The sequence below is a fragment of the Maniola jurtina genome, chromosome 11, assembly GCF_905333055.1.
Source record: "Maniola jurtina chromosome 11, ilManJurt1.1, whole genome shotgun sequence".
NCBI classification, from domain to species: Eukaryota; Metazoa; Arthropoda; class Insecta; order Lepidoptera; family Nymphalidae; genus Maniola; species Maniola jurtina.
The window spans coordinates 11,119,939-11,143,203 of NC_060039.1; the positions used below are offsets into that span (position 1 = coordinate 11,119,939).

The 23,265-nt window shown below is 36.3% G+C and overlaps 1 protein-coding gene across 8 annotated transcripts; it reads left to right on the top strand.

Annotated features, from left to right (window-relative positions):
• The first annotated feature begins 1,665 nt into the window (after positions 1-1,665).
• LOC123869292 (neuroendocrine protein 7B2) lies at positions 1,666-22,631 on the top strand. 8 transcript variants are annotated; one of them, XM_045912149.1, is made up of 7 exons: positions 1,671-1,688; positions 1,974-2,047; positions 13,693-13,783; positions 14,276-14,499; positions 21,288-21,445; positions 21,617-21,801; positions 22,298-22,631. In XM_045912149.1, the coding sequence occupies exons 3-7, from the start codon at positions 13,700-13,702 to the stop codon at positions 22,370-22,372; spliced, it is 726 nt and encodes a 241-aa protein (XP_045768105.1). In that variant the 5' UTR covers positions 1,671-1,688; positions 1,974-2,047; positions 13,693-13,699; the 3' UTR covers positions 22,373-22,631. The 8 variants fall into 8 exon arrangements, with proteins under 8 accessions (XP_045768107.1, XP_045768105.1, XP_045768099.1 ...); XM_045912143.1 differs by having other exon boundaries at positions 1,673-1,800; positions 1,959-2,047; XM_045912144.1 differs by having other exon boundaries at positions 1,673-1,800; positions 1,968-2,047.
• Positions 22,632-23,265: the final 634 nt, after the last annotated feature.

Sequence of the window (23,265 nt, forward strand, 5' to 3'; positions counted from 1 at the left end):
ATTTTACGATCCGATATGCAAAATAAAATCGCGCGGAAATATATTGCTATGCATCCTGGGCCCTGGCTATAAGATCAGCAGAATTGAACAACTTCGATACTAAAACCGAATGGCAGTCCGTTAGCATTTTATTTATCTTTTGTTTGGTTTTACGATCATGTTTGTGTTTGATTGTATATTGTTTACCTACCTAGCTAACTCGAAATTTAAAAAAATCTAATAGTATTATGGTATACACATACCAACAGTTATCTAGCAACTGAATTTGATTTACGATAGGTAAGTATAAGTACCTAGGTAGGTAAATAATATTATGCGTTTTGCGTTAATTTTGTTACTAAGTATATTCCTAAAAAACTGGTCTATACTTAATGAGAGTTTTCGCAATTTCTGAACTTTTAATTATTACAAGTGTAAATTAAAAATTTATAATACCCCCGACAAGTGAAGGTTACAGTAACTAGAAAAGAGCTGATAACTTTCTAACGGCTAAACCGATTTTCTTGGATTATAGCTAAAAACACTCTCGATCAAGCCACCTTTCAAACAAAAGAAAACTAAATTAAAATCGGTTCATTAGTTTAGGAGCTACGATGCCACAGACAGATACACAGACACACAGATACACACGTCAAACTTATAACACCCCTCTTTTTGGGTCGGGGGTTAAAAATATTGATGTTAGTAGAGTTTATTTTGTTTCCAGCACCATCTCATGATTATACGTGGTACTACGACGAAGCAAGTGTAACAAGTGGAATTACTAGAGCTTTTAAATAACGTCAACTTCGTATATGTGTTTATGTGAAGTATTTCTTATACGAAATAGATGGCACTGATCAGATTTTTATGATGAAATTATAAAATGTTATTCGGTAAGGCTAATAAGGTCTAAGCAGAGCCATTCGTACAAAATCATCTTTGGAAATTTCGAAAATATCATTGCATGGATCTTACTTAACCAACAATAAAGTTTAGTTAATATCCCATCCTAAAACTTATACGGTGACCCAGACAGCTTCCTCACTCACCACTCGTTAATGTAGTCAATATTATTTTTATTTGTGAATAAAATTAGCAGAATCTCAAGGAACAAGCTTAATCCGCCATAATCCATGCAAAAACTCCAGATTGTGTTTAAGAAGATTTATGCGTATGGCTTGCTTCTTTTGCCTGCATATTTAGTAGTGGGAGGGCGGGCGGTAATATCGTATCCTGTACATTGCACCGCATATTTGCTTTGCACCATGCTTTGGAGGGTTATAATCAATTAAGATTGTTGTTTCTTGTGTGTTTTAATGGACTTCCGCAAAGTAACGCCTGCTTTTTCCCAACATTAGCAGAAGCTGTCTTGGCTATAAGCATAATATTTGGACGGAGTCTTTCTCTCTCTCTCTATCTATAGTCGTATTCCTCATTACTGAGGGTCGTGACCCTTTTTCATTAATCTTATAATGATAGGAGTTCTCTTGGGATAATAATGTGGTGGGTTCCCAGAATGGGGGTTGGATGGGGTAGCACCATCATAAATCAACTCGAACCAAAGGCTGCACGTAAATGTCAAAGTGGCTTGAATGACTAGTGAGTTTCGGAATACTCCTGCGTAGAATCCCTACGGACGCATGCGCTGGGCCATCGATCCGCCAGGACCTGCCACAGTGGCCCACTCCGCTGGTGTTAACCTTCCGGTGAGTACATATTTTAAACCAAATAGTGCCCCGGGAAAAATAGTCAAAAAACAAGTGCATGTACCTTGCCGTGGCGTTGATTATTATAATAGCGAGTTTGGTCAGACTGCAAGTAAGTCGGATTTTGAATATTATCAAATGGACGCTTTTTATCTATTCTTCCAACACAATTTCTGACTTATGTAAGTAATTGTATGTTATATTATACGTAAATACACTTTGTTTTATATATTTAGTGTTGTGACCGTGGTTTTATTTGTTTTTGTTTTGGTGGTACCGGCGAAGGTGACCTTAGCCACGCGTCGCCTGGCGTCACTGCTTAGTTCTGTGACGCAGCCACCCTTCGTATTTTTGAAAACGTAAGAGTCTCTATATTATTACTATCCCCATACTCTTTAATTTCTTTATCATATACATCTATTTTGATATAAATTTATATTATGTATTCTATATTTGGTACTACTGTATTTTATTACCTGTGTTTTCGTATCCATGTAATCTTTACTTTCTTTATTTTGCCTGCTATATGCGATTTGCTATTTTGATATTATTATATTGAATGAATAATGTTACGTAATATGTGCGGAAAATTTTAGCTATTTTTAGTCGGAGCCATAGGGGCGCAACAGGTTGGAGTCTGCGCAGTAGAGCCTCATGCGTTGTACCAATATTTTTCGATTTGCTCACTCCAATTAACTATTTTATTACGTAATCATATTTGAAATTAACTACTTTTAATGCGCACTTGGTTTTAGGTATGAGCACCTACAACATTTAATCTTGTTACTTGCTAACTTACACGTGCCCATTAGGGGAGACTTTCTTTTTTCACACAAAATAAAATATTTCCCCAACAGATATTGTTACAAAAAACTCTTTATTTCTTTTTAAACTAGAATAAATATATTCATTGGGATATAAATAAAATGTCATTGCTAAGTCAAGGAAATGACTACTAAAAATGCACAAGAAAAAAAGTGTGACTTCCATAACCGGTCTCCCCTACATAGAACATACCGATAACTATCACCTATCTTCTCAGAGAGACACTGATTGAAATTGATGTTTGAACAAAACTATTATGTCTATGCTATTTGGTACCTACTAACTGCTCTAAAACCGAAATTCTTTTGGTATCATCTTATTGCTAGACATTTTAATTAAATCTCATGATGATAATATTTTCAAGGTAGCTGAGTTTATCAGTTTAGTCATTCGACATTTTTTTAAGCTTAAACCTTTATGGTAATACCACTATAGTATCGATCTTGATAAAAGCTCTGTTTGGCGTCAGCGATACGTGACATACAAAATCCTGATGTTATCTTTATACCTGTTGCCACTGATAATTGTGAAGCAAATCCTTCCACGTATAATTTATTACCTTAAGTACCTATCTTCAAGGCAAGAGTGAATAGACATCTTCTACACATGAGCCTAGAAGATGCTTAAGAATTATTCGACCTAGTTCCTTGATTACTTTTATATCATCAAACCGCAAGGCATCGTAAGATCTGAATCCCGTACTTAGTTGACATTTCATAAACACGTTGGTGCCAAAGTCAGAGTGAACTACCAAAATTGTTATTCATAGCCACAGTATAAAAATCCTTACTCTGTATAGATACGAATCGATCTGCGTCCTTGATTCTGTTCTACACTTCTAAAATATGGAATGCCCTTCGGAGGTCTGTTTTCTGCATCACACGTATTAAATGAGGTACCTTCCTATAAACCAAGAGTCACTCTACTTTAGGAGCGCTCTAATTTAGGCCACATCAAGACTAACTTGTATGGTTAACAAGCACTAGTTTTTACCCGACTACGGCAAAGCCGAAAGGAAGGGTTATGATTTTAGCACTATTTGTATAATAGATACGTAAATATTTCAAAAAAGTGATACCGTTTTAATTTTATATGGAATCGTATTCGACGTAATACACTATAGGTCGACTGTGCACCTGCGCCTTGCATCTCCGTTTATTGATGTTTGGGAGCTGAGCTGTGACCTAGGTTTGCCCGGGCCCAAACAAAGTCTGAAATCAAACAAGTTGTCGTCGCTTCAAACTTCAGTCATTCATCTGAACGCATGGACTAGAATACGTTCTTGAGATCGTATGTCTACTTTAATTTATTTTAAAAGTAACAGAACTAAAGCTTAGGCTTGGGGTAGGATTTGAAACTAATCATTTTTTTTTAATAAATTCACTATTGACATACGCTTGACTTGACCGCAATAGCACCTGATGGAAAGTGATGATGTGACCTAAGAAGGGGCGCGTTTACGCGATAATTGTTAGGAATCACATATCGCGGAAGAATGTTCCAAGCCTTAGCCACGCGTATGAAGAATCTTTCGAATTTCTGTCCGATCCCTTAGAGCTGACCTTATTCAGGGAACATTAAAAGTCAGCTTAGCATGAAACTTATCAAATTCGGGAGTTTATTTACGGAGAAACTACTTACCTAAAGATTGGTAATATAATTAATATATTCTCAGTATAGCCAATGGTAAGCTGCCTTTAGTAGGTCTAAATAAAATTTTGTGACTCACAATAACATCAAATCGATTTTGACTATCAAGAATTCATCTACTGTCTCAAGGTCGTCCGGGCAAAGTTATACCTATCTATATACATCAAAATACGAGAGCTGCAAGTTCACCCCCTCCTAGGGAGGAAAATGGGGTGGAAGGACTACTCTGTTAACATGCAAAGGGGTGACAAGGCTAGCGAATGCAACACTGTATCGATTGCACCCTACATCCCCCTTTGCTCAGGCCCTGGAGGGTAGGTCCCATCCCTTTCCAGGTAAATCTTGGCTAACTGATTCTGCGCCCGATGCAAACGAGTTTATTGATTGATGTCAATGACTTTCTAAGCAAGGACATCGCACTGGCGCGCATAACAAGGGACCAAGTAAGTGTGCTTATACTCGGTGTAAGCACACTTTCTTCATTAGTCGCATGTTGACTGCAAAGCTGTCAAGACGCCTAAATGCGCGATCAAAAAGTGCCGAAATAATACGTTAACGACGCAGAAAAGAGATGGTGTGACTTACCACCGGTAAGTTAATTTTATTTACGTAAGATAACATGCGAAAAAGTGTAAAATACTTAGTAAAACCATTGAAAACACTAGAAATATCTAAAATTATTTACAATGTTCCCATTCCTTTCTCTCACGCACATCGGAAAGAGACAGATGGAAGGGCGCGTCACGAATGTCGGAAAAACAAAACTGTGGAGTAGCTTTTTTTTGTTCAATGTAAAATCTATTGGCCATTATTGTATCACATTTATTTTATTACTAGCTGTGCCCGCGACTTCGTTCGCGTGGAATAGCTCTCAGCGCGCTTTATATAGCCACGAACGCTCAGGCGCGAGGCGTGTATCTGTACGTTAAAAATGTTCGCCGCGATTCTTTAAATTGACATAACTTTTTTATTTATGAACCGATTGACATGAAATAAACACTAAATGTTAAGTGAAGCTTACTACAATATATTAGTGACAACCGTATCTAAATCGAATAAGCCGTTTCTGATATTAGCGTGCACAAACACACAGACAAACAGACAAAAAAATAATTAATTACAATTTCGGGTTTGGCATCGATAAAAAAAAAGTAGCAGGGGTTGTTATTATTAACAACCCCTGCTACTTTTTTTTTATATATTTCCATTGTACAGACACCACTTTTCTACAACTTTATTATATGTATAGATAGATCTTTTGACGACCTCCGGTGCGCAGTGGTAGCGCGGTGGATTTGTATGACGAGGGTCCCGGGTTCGATTCCCGGCTGGGCCGATTGAGATTTTCTTAATTGGTTTAGGTCGGCTGGTGGGAGGCCTTTGGCCATCTTGATTCAAGGCCCATCTTGAATCCGCCATTTTGGTTTTATTTTTCAGCTCCCTGTCAATTGGATGAAGTTCTGAGTGACATTTGTTCGAGCACCCCCCACCTATCTTCAATACCCTGGCCGTGCTCCTCACCGAAATCCTCAATCATCAGCTCTATCCATATTTTTCCTCCGAATCATTTTTTGTCCTCTATACGAAACCATCGGTAAAAAAAAACATACAAAATTTTACAGAAGAGGTGATCAAATGAGTCAGTCAGTCAGTCAGTCAGTTAGTGAATCAGCACGAGCAGAATAGTATATAGTATAGATATAGTATAATAGTTTCATATTTACAAAAACGAAAAATCTCTCAAAGAAATAACAAAAATTAATAGTGCTACACTACTCCATTCCATTTTTTGTTCAAGTTTGCTTCTAAAATCACCTTATTCAGCTTCGAGTGCAAAAATCGATTTACATTGCGGCTTAATCACTAGGGTTAGTTTACAGGACTTGAATGTTAGCGGGAATGTATAAATGGAGCAGTTGAAGCTACATAGGGTGAATTTAGAAACGTGTGCCATGTTTGGGCTCTTGTGTTGTATGCCACGATGTGTCCATGCTTAGAAAGTCATTGATTGATGTGTTCGTTCTCTTTATTATCATTGAACAACTTTAATTACGTACTGGCTGATGCCCGCGACTTCGTCCGCGTGGATGTAGGTTTTTAAAAATCCCGTGGGATCTCTTTGATTTTCCGGTATGAAAAGTAACATATATGTCACTCTCCCGATCTTTAACCATATTTGATTTGTTTCTTTTTCTGTTTTCCTTTGTCCTGGAATTTTCTTTCGCGCACTAAAACGTAGGTAAAAGATGTATTATTTTCCCGCAACTTGTGTGTTGCGTTCCTTATCAACTTCATTAGAAATAAGCAAACGCCCGTGGATTCGCTCGGCGAAAATATAAATCTATATTTCGTATCCCACAGGAATCCCAAAAAATCTGACCTTACTTCTTGTTTACATTGTAAACGGAACCTCTGTGTCTCAGCATTCTTAGACTGGGCGTTGAGGACTCAGTGAGTGAGAGAGTCAGGATTTTTCTTTTTATATTATGTATTAATAATTGTATTATTGGACAGTGAAAAAGGATGCTAGGTATATAGGTAATTATACTAAAGTGAAGGTGCTCGAGCAAGCTCGCGTGCATTGACGCTGGATATTCGCTAGTAAACAGTGTGTAAAGCCCCTATAATAATTAACTCCGCCTTCGCTATTAATGATGACGGAGCGACTGTCAATGTTTAATTCAATTTTAATTTGACAGATTAGGTGTGAGATATATTTTACATAACTTAAGAAGAACATGCGAACTTGTCTACGTTTTATTTTCAAACTGCAACTTAAAAAATAGGGAGAGTTCTTGATCTTTTAGCTTATCCTACGCGTATATTAGTGAGCGCCACAACTCCTCAACTTTCCCCATCCAGTCGCTTTTTGCCACTCTCTTTATCGTTATATAGTCCATCGTACGGGAGAGCGCCCCTCGCTATGCTCTCTTGTTCACAGTCTCCATTCTCTCTTGGAATCACCGTGGTTGTCGTAAACCGATAGACGTCCACAACTCGACGGAGGTCTCTTGTAGAAAACTTCACGCTACCGCGCCTGAATCCAGCGGCTCATACTTGCTTGATTACTTAAAGGGAATTCTTGGGAGAGTCTTTGAATACCTAACGTGTATTTGAGAAAATTAAAGTAGCCACCGTTGTCCGTGATGCTGTGAACGTAACGTACAGACATGACGGTTTCGTCTTTATTGTTATTCATGAATATTAATGGATAATCACCCCACGTAAATTCAATTAGAGAGCATTAAATTTACTCGTATTACTAATAGAAATAATAAATTGCTAGTAGGTAGGTATAAGGTAGGTAGGACAGCATGACGTACCTGATCGGCCCAGTTCTTCCAGACAAGAGAAGGCTCTCCAGCGCTCTTCATACAAATGTAGTTTGGCTCTCATTATTTTAAATATTAACCAATTAAACGCAACATCCGTTTAGAACGTATTACGACTATAGGGCACCTAAAGCTGGGAACCCTAAAAGAACGAAGCCCGACTCGCACTTGGCCAGTTTTATGTACAAACATTAAAATATTATCTTGGAGCATTTCTGTAACATCGTGTGTACATTGGCCGACACTTGACAAACGGATTAAGGCCATTGTGTACTAGATCCTTTACCCGAAGGCGTAATATTAAATTTATCAAAAGACGTAAAGTCGAGTTTTGCCAATGTCACTCCATTGAATGAGGCTTTAGCGATAAGATAGGACCGGTTTGTATTGCTCGTGAGCTAAAACGATCGTTGCAATGGCGCTATCCATTCACTAGCGTTCATTCAAACTTTCTACGGATAGATTAGATAATGTCAGAGAAAAATATTTAAAATGCCGAAGCCTCAATAGCTCGGTCAAGAAGCGAACTGAAATCCAAATAAAAACATATAAAGACGAAGGGTTCCTTACACTCGTACAAGATAACTTTAACTACTTTTTTTTTCATGATGGCATTTTAAAATCTTGGTTTTTTTATTTTGTTTTTAAAGCGGCAATAGAAATATACACTCTATTAAAAATTTCAACCCTCTAACTATTACGATTCATGAGCTACAGCCCGCTAACCGACAGGTAGACGAACAAAAATCGAGATCCCGATCACGAAAATCATGATTAAAACTATACTTACCTAATAACTAAGTAATACCATTGTTTAATCATTTTTAGCTTAATTTAAACCACAATTCAAACATTTAAAATAAATAAACATATAAAATTACAAATCAAAAATATTATACCTATACCAAGGTTATAACGTGGCAAGATGCCCAAGAACGCTGGCTGCGTTACCTCGTTTAATGGCCAGACTAATTTGCTGACCGCGGTAACTGGCCATTTACTTATATCGATAGGTAGAGGTTTTTCATTTATACAGACCCAAATTATAATCTGTAATCTTCACCAAAAAAAATGATGAGTTGAATACTTAATACAATTTATTTTTCTTTTTTAAACAAAAAGTGAGATTCTACGCTCTCATCTTATGCTTCCTTGTATTATTGCCGTCATATTCTTTTTATGTAACTTCGATTATGTGGGAGCCTTTCAAGTTATTTTGGTGCAAGCTGCCCTAAGTGTATAAAAGTTCTGTATATAGTTAGTCTGTGAAAGATGCGCGGGCGCCGCCCGTGGGCGGTAGCCGTGCGTCCTCCGCCCGCGCGACTGTTGTCAACACTATTATGTATATTGCTTGTATACTGCCCATTTTTACATCTTCATTAAAAATAAATTGTATTACTTAACACATAAAAGTAAACTTTACTATCTATCGTTAAAAGTGTAGAAACTTTTATAGAAAGACTTTTAAGAATAAGTACTTAAGACTTTAAATATTATGTTTTCCTGACCGAATTTTGTGAACAGTAGCCAACAAAAGTGACTTGCCAACTACGTAGGAGATATTATTCCCACTCTCTATTCCCTCACTCCAAAGGCCGATGGAATGGCAATAACTGGAGAGAGATCAGGCGAAGGACATACTCTCCGAGGTACGGAATTGTAACATTGGTAACACCCCTAACTTTTTACCCACGGGTTGCCACTGAGTATTTCATAACAGGAAGAAGATCCTATGTATTTTTGACGTGACAACGTCTTATAATTCGATAGAGCCGGCTGCACGCACGAAAAAACATGACTCATGCGGCGTTACCTCGCTCTGAGGCGTTCCATGTAAGGCTTGAAGTGCAAGCGAGAGCGCGGAACGAGCGACAAAGAAGCACAATCGGCCTTTGTTGTCACGTTCAACTATCGTCAGTAAACCGACTTTACAGACAACCAATTTTTTTGTTTCAACCAAGGACTCGAGCCCGGGACCTCATGATCTGTAGCTATATAAGCCAGCTACCAGATAAATGTGGCAGTAGGTACTTACTACTACTAGCTTAGCTACCACAGAATGTGGTTGTACTACTAAGTACAGATCTGCTAGAGCAAGCGTGTCCGGTATACTATCTTCATCGTTATCGTCATCATCCTATAGACATCCACAGCTGGACATCGGTCTATTTTAGGGACTTCCACAGAGTATTCCGAACCAGTGGTAAATTATTTGACGATTTAGTCTTGTAACAGTTTTTTTGAATAATTTTTTTTATACATTTTCTATTTTGTTACTTTTTCACAACCTTACCGTCCCGAGCGAGTTCCAAATGAAGGTTTATAGCGATCGTAAAAGAACAATATAGGTTTTTTATGTTCTAATTAATACGAATCAATTATAATGCAAATATAAACGTCTCAAAGGAAGCCGACCTAGGCGAACACCAAAACATTTTGATAGCATCTTAATCGCTACACCTACGAGAAGTTACGTTCGATTGAAGCAGAATCAGGGGTCCTTACTTAGATTTCATAGACCTAAAAGAAATAAAAGCCGTGATAGCGTAGTGGTTAAGACGTCCGCCTGCTATTCGGGTGGTCGGGGGTTCGATCCCGGGCATGCATCTCTAACGTTTCCCAGTAAATTTTGTTTTAAGCCATAATTGAGTGTGTTGATTTTAGTGAAGGAAAATATATCGTAAGGAAATCTGCATAGAGTTCCTTATAATGTTCTCTAAGAGGTGTGATGTGCACTTGGCCAGCGTGGCGGATTATAGCCTAAACCCTTCTCATTTGAGGGGAGACCTATGCTATGTACTTAGTGGGCCAGTAGCTCAGTAGTTGATGATAACAGCTGTAGTTTAACTCAAAATAACACCCTGTATATGTTCATGGCTAATTAGCTTCAAGATTTTGTACGTGATATACATGGCTCCAATCAGACTCCCACTTGTAACTTGATAGTTTTTATAAAGAAAAACATCTCACAATAATGTTATGTCATGTAACTTGTAGAGCTTGATTGATTTGCATCATTGTACGCTAATAAAATGGTAACTACTAATAAAAAATCTTAACAAAAAACTGAACAATTGCTCATGTTTCTAAGGCAACAATGAATAATCGCGGAGCATTGTTTTTTTGCCAGACTTTTTTTGTCGACGATTATTTTATTATGACAAATGCTTACGATTAGTTCCATTAATAAAATTCGTAATTGACGGGGTCATAATAATCCCACCAAAAACATTTCATGTAAAAAGGTAGCCAAGACTCACAAGTTCATAATGTTTTCACTGTTAAAAAGTTATGAGATCTCTAGTAGAGCCAAGCCCCTACCTGAGCTTAGATTTGTGCTGGCCATGGGAGCTATCCCAAGTCCAAAGTATATAGCTTTTAAATGTTCTTGACTATATGACATTTATAACAATAAATAACAAATCACTCTACTTACAAGCTCTGATTCTACAAACCCTATAAAAGCACGGCTTGGCCGTTTAATGTTCGTAAAACTAATACATGACATAACATATTTTAAGGCCATAAGGAATAGTTTGTTCGACAATTACTAATTTGTATTGTACTTCGTGATGGTCGCAGAAGCTATTCCGGGCTTAAATGTTATTTCAGATAAAAAATCCACGAACTGTAAACGGCCAAGCCGTACTTTTATAGGGTTTGTAGAATCAGAGCTTGTAAGTAGAGTGATTTGTTATTTATTGTTATAAATGTCATATAGTCAAGAACATTTAAAAGCTATATACTTTGGACTTGGGATAGCTCCCATGGCCAGCACAAATCTAAGCTCAGGTAGGGGCTTGGCTCTACTAGAGATCTCATAACTTTTTAACAGTGAAAACATTATGAACTTGTGAGTCTTGGCTACCTTTTTACATGAAATGTTTTTGGTGGGATTTCATTTCTTTTTGGCAGGTGCCCTAGATTTTTTTTGGATCTATTTCTTGTAGGTACATCATTTACATGGCCCACTCTCTATCGTTACCTCTTTTTTTAAAAGCTTTTATTCAACTTGCAATGTACTCGTATGTAAATATGTTTGTTCGGGTGGAATCTTGCAACTCAATTTTGAAGCAGATATACCAAACTTCAGTCTTTTAGGACTTCAGGAAACATAGATACTTGGTACGTTTGATAAATCTGCCACGGACATCTTATCTTGAAAACTTTAGTATTCGAGTAACAGATTTTACAGACATGCATCTCATATACGAAGGGATGAAGGGGGACCCGATTTCTTAATTTATCTGTTGTTCATAATTCTTGAAATTCCTGCTTAATGCCAAATTTCAGTCTTCTAGGACTTCAGAAAGTACCCTAGAATTTGTGACTAGAAGTTTTGACTGTCAATAAATCTGAAACTATAAAAGTTAGACAATTGATAGTCAATGCGTTTAATAAATCTGCCAAAGACATCTTATCCTGAAAATATATCAGCATTCTAGCGACAGAATTTACAGATTTGCTTCCCCCATAAGAGGCGTAGAGGGGGGGAAATTTCCAATTTCTTAATTTTCCTGTAGTTTTATGCAATTTCTAGTCTACATACCAAATTTGAGTCTTCTAGGACTTCGGGAAGTACCCTAGAATTACAGACTAGAAGTTTTGACTGTCAATAAATCTGAAACTATAAAAGCTAGACAATTGATACTCAGTGCGTTTAATAAATCTGCCAAGGACATCTTATCCTGAAAATATTAGCATTCTAGCAACAGAATTTACAGATTTGCTTTTCCCATAAGAGGCGTAGAAGGGGGGCAATTTCCAATTTCTTAATTTTCCTGTAGTTTGTATGCAATTTCTAGTCTACATACCAAATTTCAGTCTTCTAGCACTTCGGGAAGTACCCTAGAATTACAGACTAGAAGTTTTGACTGTCAATAAATCTGAAACTATAAAAGCTAGACAATTGATACTCAGTGCATTTAATAAATCTGCCAAGGACATCTTATCCTGAAAATATCAGCATTCTAGCGACAGAATTTACAGATTTGCTTTTCTCATAAGAGGCGTAGAGGGGGGGCAATTTCCAATTTCTTAATTTTCCTGTAGTTTGTATGCAATTTCTAGTCTACATACCAAATTTCAGTCTTCTAGCACTTCGGGAAGTACCCTAGAATTACAGACTAGAAGTTTTGACTGTCAATAAATCTGAAACTATAAAAGCTAGACAATTGATACTCAGTGCGTTTAATAAATCTGCCAAGGACATCTTATCCTGAAAATATCAGCATTCTAGCGACAGAATTTACAGATTTGCTTTTCCCATAAGAGGCGTAGAGGGGGGGCAATTTCCAATTTCTTAATTTTCCTGTAGTTTGTATGCAATTTCTAGTCTACATACCAAATTTCAGTCTTCTAGGACTTCGGGAAGTACCTTAGAGGTTTTGAGTAGAGGTTTTGATGATCATCAGTGAGGGACGAAATCGGCGTATTTTAGGTATCAATAAATCTGTAACTATAAAAGCTAGATATTTGATACTTGGTATATTTGGTAAATTTGCTGAGGACACCTTATATTGAAAATTTCAGCTTTCTAGCGTCATCCAGACCGAAGTTATGATGGGTCGAAAATACGGCGAAACACTTCGAGAAAAAGGTACGTAGCGCCCCGGCCGCCGTTTGGCTCGTCTTGGCGGGGGCACTGCCGTGCCCCCTGATAAAACAGTGCGCATTGCGAATTGGGAACTTTAAAATTTATTGACAATGCATTCGAATGCTTCAGTTCCTCATTTATAATATCGACCAATTTACGAACCGTCAGATTGGTCACTAATTTTTTGCAATTAAATGGCACAAGTGAAAACTAAAATTTATAACACCCCCGACAAGTGAAGGTTACAGTAACTACAAAAGAGCTGATAACTTTCAAATAGCTCAACCGATTTTCTTGGATTATAGCTAAGAACACTCTCGATCACGCCACCTTTCAAACAAAAAAACTAAATTAAAATCGGTTCATCAGTTTATTAGGAACTACGATGCCACAGACAGATACACAGATACAGTTAAAAGTTACTGTCGTGAACTGTGTCTTCATATAAATGATGATGGAAATAAAACTACTTTTTCAAGACGGCCGACGTAAAGAAAAACATGCTGATTTCTGAGGAAAACCTACATACCTACCTATATAAATTATAGCAAACTGTACCTATAGAATATTAACATTGATCATAGTTAATTTCTGTTAATAGATCCGCCATGGGCCATCAAGGACTTTTGGTTATGGCAATAAGCATCGTCGGGGCGATGGGCTATATCCCCCATGGTTCTATTGGGGAAAAGGTTTGTGTCCATGTATTATGTAACCTGTTTAACTAATTATTATTCCTTAGTTCCTTAGTTATATATTATTCCTTGTTAAAATAATTTAAAAATAGAATAGATACACTACTGTCAGCATAACTACCTAAGTACCTACTAAGTAATTATATATAGCACTTACTTCCAAAAGCTATCAATAGAAAATGTAAGTTGCTTTTCGATTCAATTCAAGCAAATTAAAATGAACAGATGTAAAGACAAAACTGGTAAAACCCACGAAACTTGCTCGAAAAGGTTGTATCTGCATAGGGAACTAGCTGATTACAATTATTGAACACTTTCGTGGACTCTGGCTCTTCATATGATGTACCTACACGGTACCAAATAGCACTTACCTTACATACTACTTTTTGTAATGGTGAATCCACACCCACACATACCGGCGGGTTGAATCCGGTAATATGCGTGGATCCACCGTTACAAGAGAATGCTTAACGGAGCCAATTTTTCCAGGAGCCTATTTTAACGGAAGCTTTGCTTCGTGAGGTTGTCGAGCGTATGGGCAAGGACTTCAACGACGCAGCGTCATCGTACCTCGAGTTCCCGTCGAACGAGAGGCACCTCGCGCTGATGGCCCGAGCCAACAAAGAGCTGGAGCACGAGCAGCTCGACTACGACTCGCTGATCGACGGCAACCCCAGCCCCAGCCTGCGCGACCAAGAGTACCTGCAGCACAGGTAATGCTCACCTGCATTATTGACTTCAACGACCGTTGGAAGACCTCCCACTAGCGGGAAAGATGGCATCAAACGAAACACGTTGCAAAGAGCCGCTGGATTCAGGTGGCGCAAGACCGTGGCGTGTGGAAGTCCTACAAGAGAGCTTTGCCCAACAGTGGACGTCTATTGGTTGATGATGATGTTATTTGGATAAGCAATCCATCCATACTATACTAATAGCATTATAAATGCGAAAGTGTGTCTGTCTGTCTGTCTGTCTGCTACCTTTTCATGGCTCAACAGTTAAACCGATTCTGACGTTTGGTACAGACCCAGACAGCTTATAACCCGGGGAAGGACATAGGTAACTTTTTATCACGGAAAATCAAAGAGTTCCCACGAGATTTTGAAGTCGAGGATAGTAAACTAGAAGTTTACTATAAAAAAATCATATCTAGGGAGTATACATCCTTACCTAGTGAGAGTAACCTAGTGAGTAGGATGGCATTTGTCTAGAAGATTTCTATTCACTTTTGTCTTCTAGCAAGGCGATCTACCGGATTCAATGCATAAAGCTAGTATTTTCCGTACTTTACACGATTACAGGTCTCTGTGCTTAATTAAACTTGAGTTGAGCTTCATGAAAAGTTTTTTTTTTTCATTTTAACATTTTCTCCATCTTTAAGGAGTAGTAAGTATAGGTAGTAGTAGTACGTGTACTAATATTTTTGCAGTAAATAACTCCCAACACAATGACTAAGCTATATAAACGGGTCCAGTAAATAATACTTAGAATATTAAAATGTTTGCAGAAGTTACATAAAAGTCAAGCACTTAAAATAATTAAGCATCATAGTGTGGGTTTTAACGAGGCAGTGTCAATACTCGGCCCACTTGCTATCGTCCTACGAAGCCCTTTATATAAAAGAATATATCTAAGCCTATACAAATATTATTCGTGATATTGCTGTCTAGGTACTTATAGTCGCGCCTTGCTTAGAAGTTCTATCACTGAAGTCAAAATTAGCCACTTAAGGAGAACGATTAAACTTGGTATTTCCACAGGTTTGGATTGCTTGATGGATACCAAACTGCTTCTTTTTATTAATTGAAGAGTTTCTATTGAACGATTGTTTTGTTGCCGATATTAAAAAGCGATGCGTCTCTCGATTTTTAACCCCCACCCAAAAAAAGGGGTTTGTTATAAGTTTGACGCGTCTATCTGTGTATCTGTCTGTGGCATCATAGCTCCTAAACTAATGAACCGATTTTAATTTAATTTTTTTTGTGTGAAAGGTGGCTTGATCGAAAGTGTTCCTAACTTATAATCCAAAAAAATCGGTTCAGCCGTTTGAAAGTTACTGTAACTCTTTCTGTTACTGAAGGTCTTTTCTAGTTACTGTAACCTTCACTTGTCGGGGATGTTATAAATTTTGAAGTTACACTTGTTTATCGAATTGCATCAAGATGTCATAACCACCAAAAATTACTGATGTTAGAACCTAAGTGACTTTATGCTGTTTCTTTATTCATTAAAAAAATCATTTATTTGCAAAAACGTTGGCACAAAAAAGATGAAAGTATACAATACAGTCAGTTTAAGGCAATAAAATTCGACCAAATGATTTTCAGCATTAGGTAATCACAGATCGAAAGAAATACAACAGAATTAAAATTAAAATTTCCACCAAATAGCGCATTATTAGAGGAAAAACACTATGACCAATTTCTATATCAAATTGTCACAGATTTTGTCCAAACTTATAATGATTACTGCTAAAGCCTAGGTCTTAGTTCTATGTACTTAACTTTGTCTGTCTGTATATAGTTTGTACTTTTTTGGCTTTGTGATAGCACTATTATATTATTAAGAGCGTTGAAGCATGAGCCTGGAGCACAAGTTTAGGTATTTACCCGAGGTTCTTTGTTTGTTTCCGTGAACGGACGTACTCAGTGCAGTTTAGTTTATAACAAACCGTTTTGATCCTAGACGATTTTCAAACGGATTATTTTTTCAATATTTTTAAGTATGTGGTGTTAGTTTGTCGTTTTTTTCAAAACAGTGATGTTTTTTAAAACAGTGTATTGTCTTTATAGATTAAGTACGAGTGAATAAAACTTATAATTATTGTAGTCAGTACTTAATACTAATCTTTTATATACTTGTGTAAGTATAAGAGAGTCAAGAAATTATACAAAATTCAACTTTCAACTTTTTACGAAAATATGGTTCCCTTATCATGCACAGTATAAATAGTTACACCTACTATAATAATTTTCACATATATATTTATAAAGGCTAAAATAAATGTGAAATCCGTCTAAAATTTAAACAGTCCTAAATATTTAATTTGCAATATTATCAAAAATATAATGCAATGCTAATACTCATAAAGAGATTGAGCATTTTTTTTTATTTATGGTCCTTTACAATCTTTTCAAATTTTATTGTTAGTACTAAATCGTACTTACCGAAAGCGCAAAACAATGGACAGTACAATGAAAGGGATTAACAGGTACAAAAATGCAGATGTTACACTTGAGTAGGTATTTATTCATCAAAAATAAATGCATTGCTACACGAGTAAGCTAGGGATACAAAAACAAAATAAGATAAAGTTCAAAACTAAAAGTTTTGAAGACTTCACCGCAGATGATTGATTTATATTTGAATACTAGCCGATGCCCGCGACTTCGTCCGCGTGGATTTAGGTTTTTTGAAATCCCGTGGGAACTCTTTGATTTTCCGAGATAAAAAGTAGCCTATGTGCTAATCTAGGATATTATCTATCTCCATTCTAAATTTCAGCCAAATCCGTTCAGTAGTTTTTGCGTGAAGGAGTAACAAACATACACACACACACACACATACACACACACACACACACACACACACACATACAAACTTTCGCCTTTATAATATTAGTGTGATGTATAAATGATTATATACATGTATTCGAAATTTTCATAGTAACTGCTATGATTTGATATCAAACTCGATCCATCTATTTCAAGTTTATTTTTTCTTGATATACATTTCTTTTTCATGTCATGTGTAGGTAAACCAATTTCAATATACTTTTTGGGTTCTGTAGGTTATATCTCTTACATTCGTTTTGATTATGATAAGTTCTTTTATGACTTATCGGAAAATTTTATGACATATGACAATATAACCTCTAACACACGGAATGGTAAAGCGAAGCCAAAGAGAAATCTCATTTATCAAAATTTAATGTGCAGTTTGGCAGTAATAAGTGAATCGATGAACCAATAAACAAACAAACACGCAACACAACACGTGACAGGTTGTGATGGCAATCAGGGTGGGGACGCCCCGCACACCCACACAATCCCTGGGCTAATCCGGTGCGGGATAGCGCGGGTGACGTGCGGGTGTGCAGAACGACCCCCGTCTCATACCTCGATCGCCATCTCGACCTGTCACGTACTATACATAGCTGCCGAAAAATCAGTCCTCCCTTAGTTGGATAAAGAATTGTTTTATCCATCCATACTAATATTATAAATGCGAAAGTGTGTCTGTCTGTCTGTCTGTCTGTCTGTCTGTCTATCTGTCTGTCTGTCTGTCTGTCTGTCTGTCTGTCTGTCTGCTACGCTTTCACGGCTCAACCGCTGAACCGATTTTAATGAAATTTGGTACCAACTTAGGATATTTTCCGGGAAAGGACATAGGCTACTTTTATCCCGGAAAAACAAACAGTTCCCCCGGGATAGCACGCTATGTTTCACGCTTTTGTCGTTCAATAACGCCGCAACAGAGCTACGGTTTGACGGCATTTTTTGCACAGACATAATTGAAGACATAACAAGTGATACAGACTACTTTTTTTCCAAAATAAACAAACAGTTCCCGAGGGACAGCACGCTATCTTTCACACATTTGTCGTTCAATAACTCCGCAACAGAGCTACGGATTGACGGCATTTTTTGCATAGACATAGTTGAAGACCTAGCAAGTTATATAAGCTACTTTTTTCCCGAAAAATATGAACACTTCCCGCGGGATAGCATACTATTTTTCACGCATTTGTCGTACAATAACGCCGCAACAGAGCTACGGATTGACGCTTTTTTTTTGCAAAGACATAGCTGAGAACCTAATAAGTAATAAATGCAACTTTTTCTCCCGAAAAATATTATATGAACGCTTCTCGCGGGATAGCATACTGTTTTTCACGCATTTGTCATTCAATAACGCCACAACAGAGCTATGAATTGACGTCATTTTTTTAGGATTCAAGCAAAAACGGAACCCTTATAGGATCACTTTGTTGTCTGTCTGTCTTTCCGTCGTGTCTGTCAAGAAACCTATAGGGTACTTCCCGTTGACTTAGAATCATGAAATTTGGCAGGTAGGTAGGTCTTACAGCACAAGTACAGGAATAAATCTGAAAACTGCGAATTTAAAAAAAATATGTTTCAATTTTCAAACTAAGGTAACTATACCAAGTGGGGGTATAGTTATGAATCATATGAAAGGGCTTTACCTGTACATTCTAAAACAGGTTTTTATTTATTTTTATGCATAATAGTTTTTGATTTATCGTGCAAAATGTTGGAAAAAATAGCCGAGTACGGAACTCTTAGTGCGCGAGTGTGACTCGCACTTGGCCGGTTGTTTTGCATAGGCATAGTCGAGGAAAAGTATTATAGACTACTTTTCCTTTCAAAAAAAACAAATAGTTCCCGCAGGATAGCATGCTAAAACACATGATAAAATAACTTAGGCATTGCATAAAATATTGTAACAAACCTCAATTATTATTAAAACCTTGAATCACGCGAGCGAAGCCGCGGGTAATAGCTAGTTATTATTAAAACCTTGAATCACACGAGCGAAGCCGCGGGTAATAGCTAGTTATTATTAAAACCTTGAATCACGCGAGCGAAGCCGCGGGTAATAGCTAGTTCAAAAATAAAACCATCATAAAGATCCACGAGGGATGACCACGTGCAAATGATAGTAATTATCCTATTGTTTCAGGTGTTATGGTAGAGTGTACAATGTATACAACCAAAATCTAAATACAAAATACCGTACTAATGCTGTAAAAGACAATAAACTAATGCTATTATGCAAATGAAAAAAAAGAAATCATAATGGAATACATGAAACCGCGCTAATGCCATAAAAGGACGATGAATCATCAAAATTTTATTTAGCGGCTAGGACAAATAGCAAGGCTATTGGGATATAGCATTATCAGCCGGTTATAACTGTATAAGCCTTTAAGAATATTTAATTCTGAAAAATTGTAATTCTAGTCAATAACTAATTATACAAAATTCAACTTTCCGTTTATTTAAAAAACATGGTTTTCCTTATCACAAACGGTATAATGAAACCTTGAGTATTGAGTTTTACATATTTATAAAAGCTCTTGAAATAAATGTGAAACCCATGTAAAATTTAAACAGTTAAAAATTTATTTTTTAGAAATTATTAAAAATAAAAATCAATGCCACTGCTCTGATAGGCATTGATCTATTCTCTACCGAAATCGCGTTTTACAATCTTTTCAAATTTTGAAAATTAAATTGTTCCCTTTCGATGAAAGGGAACAATAGATACCAATGCAGCTATTTGCTCGAGGCAATACTTATTTATTAACTAGCTGATGCCCGCAGCTTCGCCCGCGTGGATTTAGGTTTCTAAAAATCTCGTGGGAACTTTTGATTTTCCAGGACAAAAGTAGCCTATCCGTAACAGCCCGTCCCCGGGATGCAACGCATTTCTGTACCACGTAAAAAATATCTAAACGGATGATCCTTTTAAAAATCCCGAGGGATCACCAGGATTTAGGAATGCAATTCCTTACAGCATCATATAAACACAATTTAAAAATATACAAAAAGTTTTAATCTTTAAGAAAAAATAGCAAGTATTAAAAATACCTAGTATTGAGAAGTGATAGTCGCACTACAATTTCAGGTAAACCGTAAATAATCCGATAACAATTGCTAAGCAAACAAGCGTTACGTCCGTTCTCGGAGAGGCCTCGGCCGATACTAATTTCCTAGTTCAATTTACTATTGCTTGTTGCACGGTTTTGTAGTGTGTTTCAAGATTATTTTTTTGGAAACAAATATTAATTAAATTTAATTTTTTTTTCTGTTTATATTGCAAATATGTTCTTCTTTAATGAGTACTTAGTTTTATTTATAAATGAAGAAAAATAACCCACCTAAATGACAGTTTTATGTGTCTGTAATTTTATGAAATTATGACTTTTTTGTTTGAATTTTTATAATGTAAAAAATGCCAAACGAAAGATTTGGTTCTGTCATCTTATTAGTTCAGGACCTTTTCTTTGGTAAATATATCTCTTTGTGAGAATCGACCAAGTAACTTTTGATGTAGTGAACGTCAAAGATGACACGAAATCCAAAATTCAGTAATAGTCTTTTGGTATTTTAGGCAATAAAAGATAAACTATGAATAAATTGCAAAATGTTGTCTGTCAATTTAATAAAACAGGAAATATTCTACAAAGTAGTATATACACGTTTTACATAAATACAGTGTTTAATAAAATATAGGGGGGCAAAATGGCTTAAAAATAGCTTATGCCGGTTCAACACTCTTAAGAACGGGTCTCCTCGGGGGATCAGAAGCATTTGGCCACAATGTAACATCAACAAAGCTTGTCCGGTTTTCTCACGTTATTAAAGCAAATGATAAAACGAACGTAAACCCAAAGCTCCCCCCCCCCCCCCCCTTCCCCCTATAACATAGGCTATAACACCACTTCGTTATTTGTATGCTTCCTCATTATTCGCAGTTCGTTGTGGGGCCATCAATACGTGACCGGTGGAGCGGGCGAGGGTGAGCAGCGTCTTCAGCCCTCTGGACTTATGCCCAATAGGCAGATGGTCAAAACCGACGCAGTCCTCCCAGCTTATTGTAACCCTCCCAACCCTTGTCCAGTCGGCTACACTGGTAAGTGAATAATTTCAAATTTTTGGCTAGAAACTAATAGGTCCTAAAAATTTTGCTTGGAAATATCTTGTTCCGATCTGAAGTTGAATTAACGCAAGAACTTTCATAAAAAGCCTATATAGTAGTTCCATATCTTAAGAAGAAGGATTGATCCACCATTTCACCTTCCAGAAGAACAAGGTTGCATCAGTGATTTTGAGAACACGGCTGCCTTCAGCCGTGAGTACCAGCTTTCACAGCGATGCATGTGTGATGGAGAACATATGTTCAGCTGCCCACCAGAACCACCTTCGGAGCTTGACATGCGTTTCCCCGACCACCACAAGAATCTTGTTGCAAAAAAGTACAAGAATGACGTTAGTATTACATAATTATTACATCTGAAAATTCTTTAGCGTCTTTTACTTATTCGCTGCTTTTGAATCTAAAGAATCATTTTTTTTGTTTTCAGTAAGTGCAGCAATATCGCTTAATTTAAATCATCAGAAAGTGTTTGCTACTGTTAAGTTTTAAACAAAACTATTGTTGCTTTTATTAAAATCATTTATTTTCTATTATCAATCAGTAATATTATTATTCAAGTTAAGTCTTTTTCACGTTCTACAATAATAACCAGAACATATCACAAGCTTATGATCAACTATTTTTGCTGTTGGTATTAGTAATAATTTCTGAGAGATCTACCCTTACAATTTCTAATGATATTTGGTCATTTTTATATTATGTAGCGATAGTAATGAAATTAAGGTTCTCTTTTATAATTGTCGTTGCAAAATTAAGTAAATCATCATTGGTTATGGATGGCGTAACACTTTAAGATCATGCTTTTTATCTTGATGATTGCAATTTTAGGTGGAAAACCCGTATCTACTGGGTGAACGCCTACCTATAGCAGCCAAAAAAGGATTCGACGTACATATTTATTAAATGTTACCTTATTAGTAGTCTTACAGCATACTTTAAGATTTTAGATTTTATTAAACTATCTTGAAGATGATAGGAATATATTTGTGTAAACTTTTTTAATCTATTGCAACCTCATGAATAAGTGAGCTTTGATATTGAGTCAAGTTGTAGTAATTTGTATGAAGATCATGAAATGGAATCACTTGATGTGAATATTTTTAATTAATTTTGACGCTAGCGAATGTTTAGTTATTATAATATTATTATGGCAACTGAATCTAAGTTTCTTTATTTTTATATTATCAATAAGTTGTACTAGCACGGAAAATTATTTATTATTATTTTGACCCAATAATATACCTACATACTTAGATTACTTAGGTAGTTTCATAAAATAATTCTTATATTATTACCATTGAACCCATATTTTTAAAAATGTATCAAAAATTACATTTATAAGCATTTGAATAATATGATAAATAATATATTCAGAATTATACCTACTATAAGTTGTATATTATAATATTCTGACTTGTATGGTAATATTATGTACATCAGCGAATCACAAAAAAGACGATTGTAGGAAGTAGGAAAATACGGGCGTGACTAAAACATTGTGAAGAATATCTTAATGAGAAAAACCCCGATAACCTTTTAATATAATACATGTAATAATATTAATACCAGCTATAATAGCTGTAGGCTTTCTGTATACCAGTTATAATAGCTGTAGGTTTTCGAATTAACATTGCTGTTTGGATTCAATTAATTTCAATAAAATATTTTTAACTGCCTTTAAATACACATTTCTTTAATAGGATAAGAATGCAAGAAAAGACGAAGGGCTCGAAATCGTATATTACTTAGGTATGTATATTAATTCTAATATTTAACGATTGTTAAGAGAAAAATGG

Bases quoted from the DNA above. Each gene is read 5' to 3' on its own strand.
- LOC123869292 (XM_045912143.1), top strand. From the start codon at position 1,747: ATGTACCTTGCCGTGGCGTTGATTATTATAATAGCGAGTTTGGTCAGA. The intron at 1,801-1,958 runs GTAAGTCGGATT...GTTTTTGTTTTG, and splicing joins CGAGTTTGGTCAGACTGCAA to GTGGTACCGGCGAAGGTGAC. The intron at 14,500-21,287 runs GTAATGCTCACC...CATTATTCGCAG, and splicing joins CAAGAGTACCTGCAGCACAG to TTCGTTGTGGGGCCATCAAT.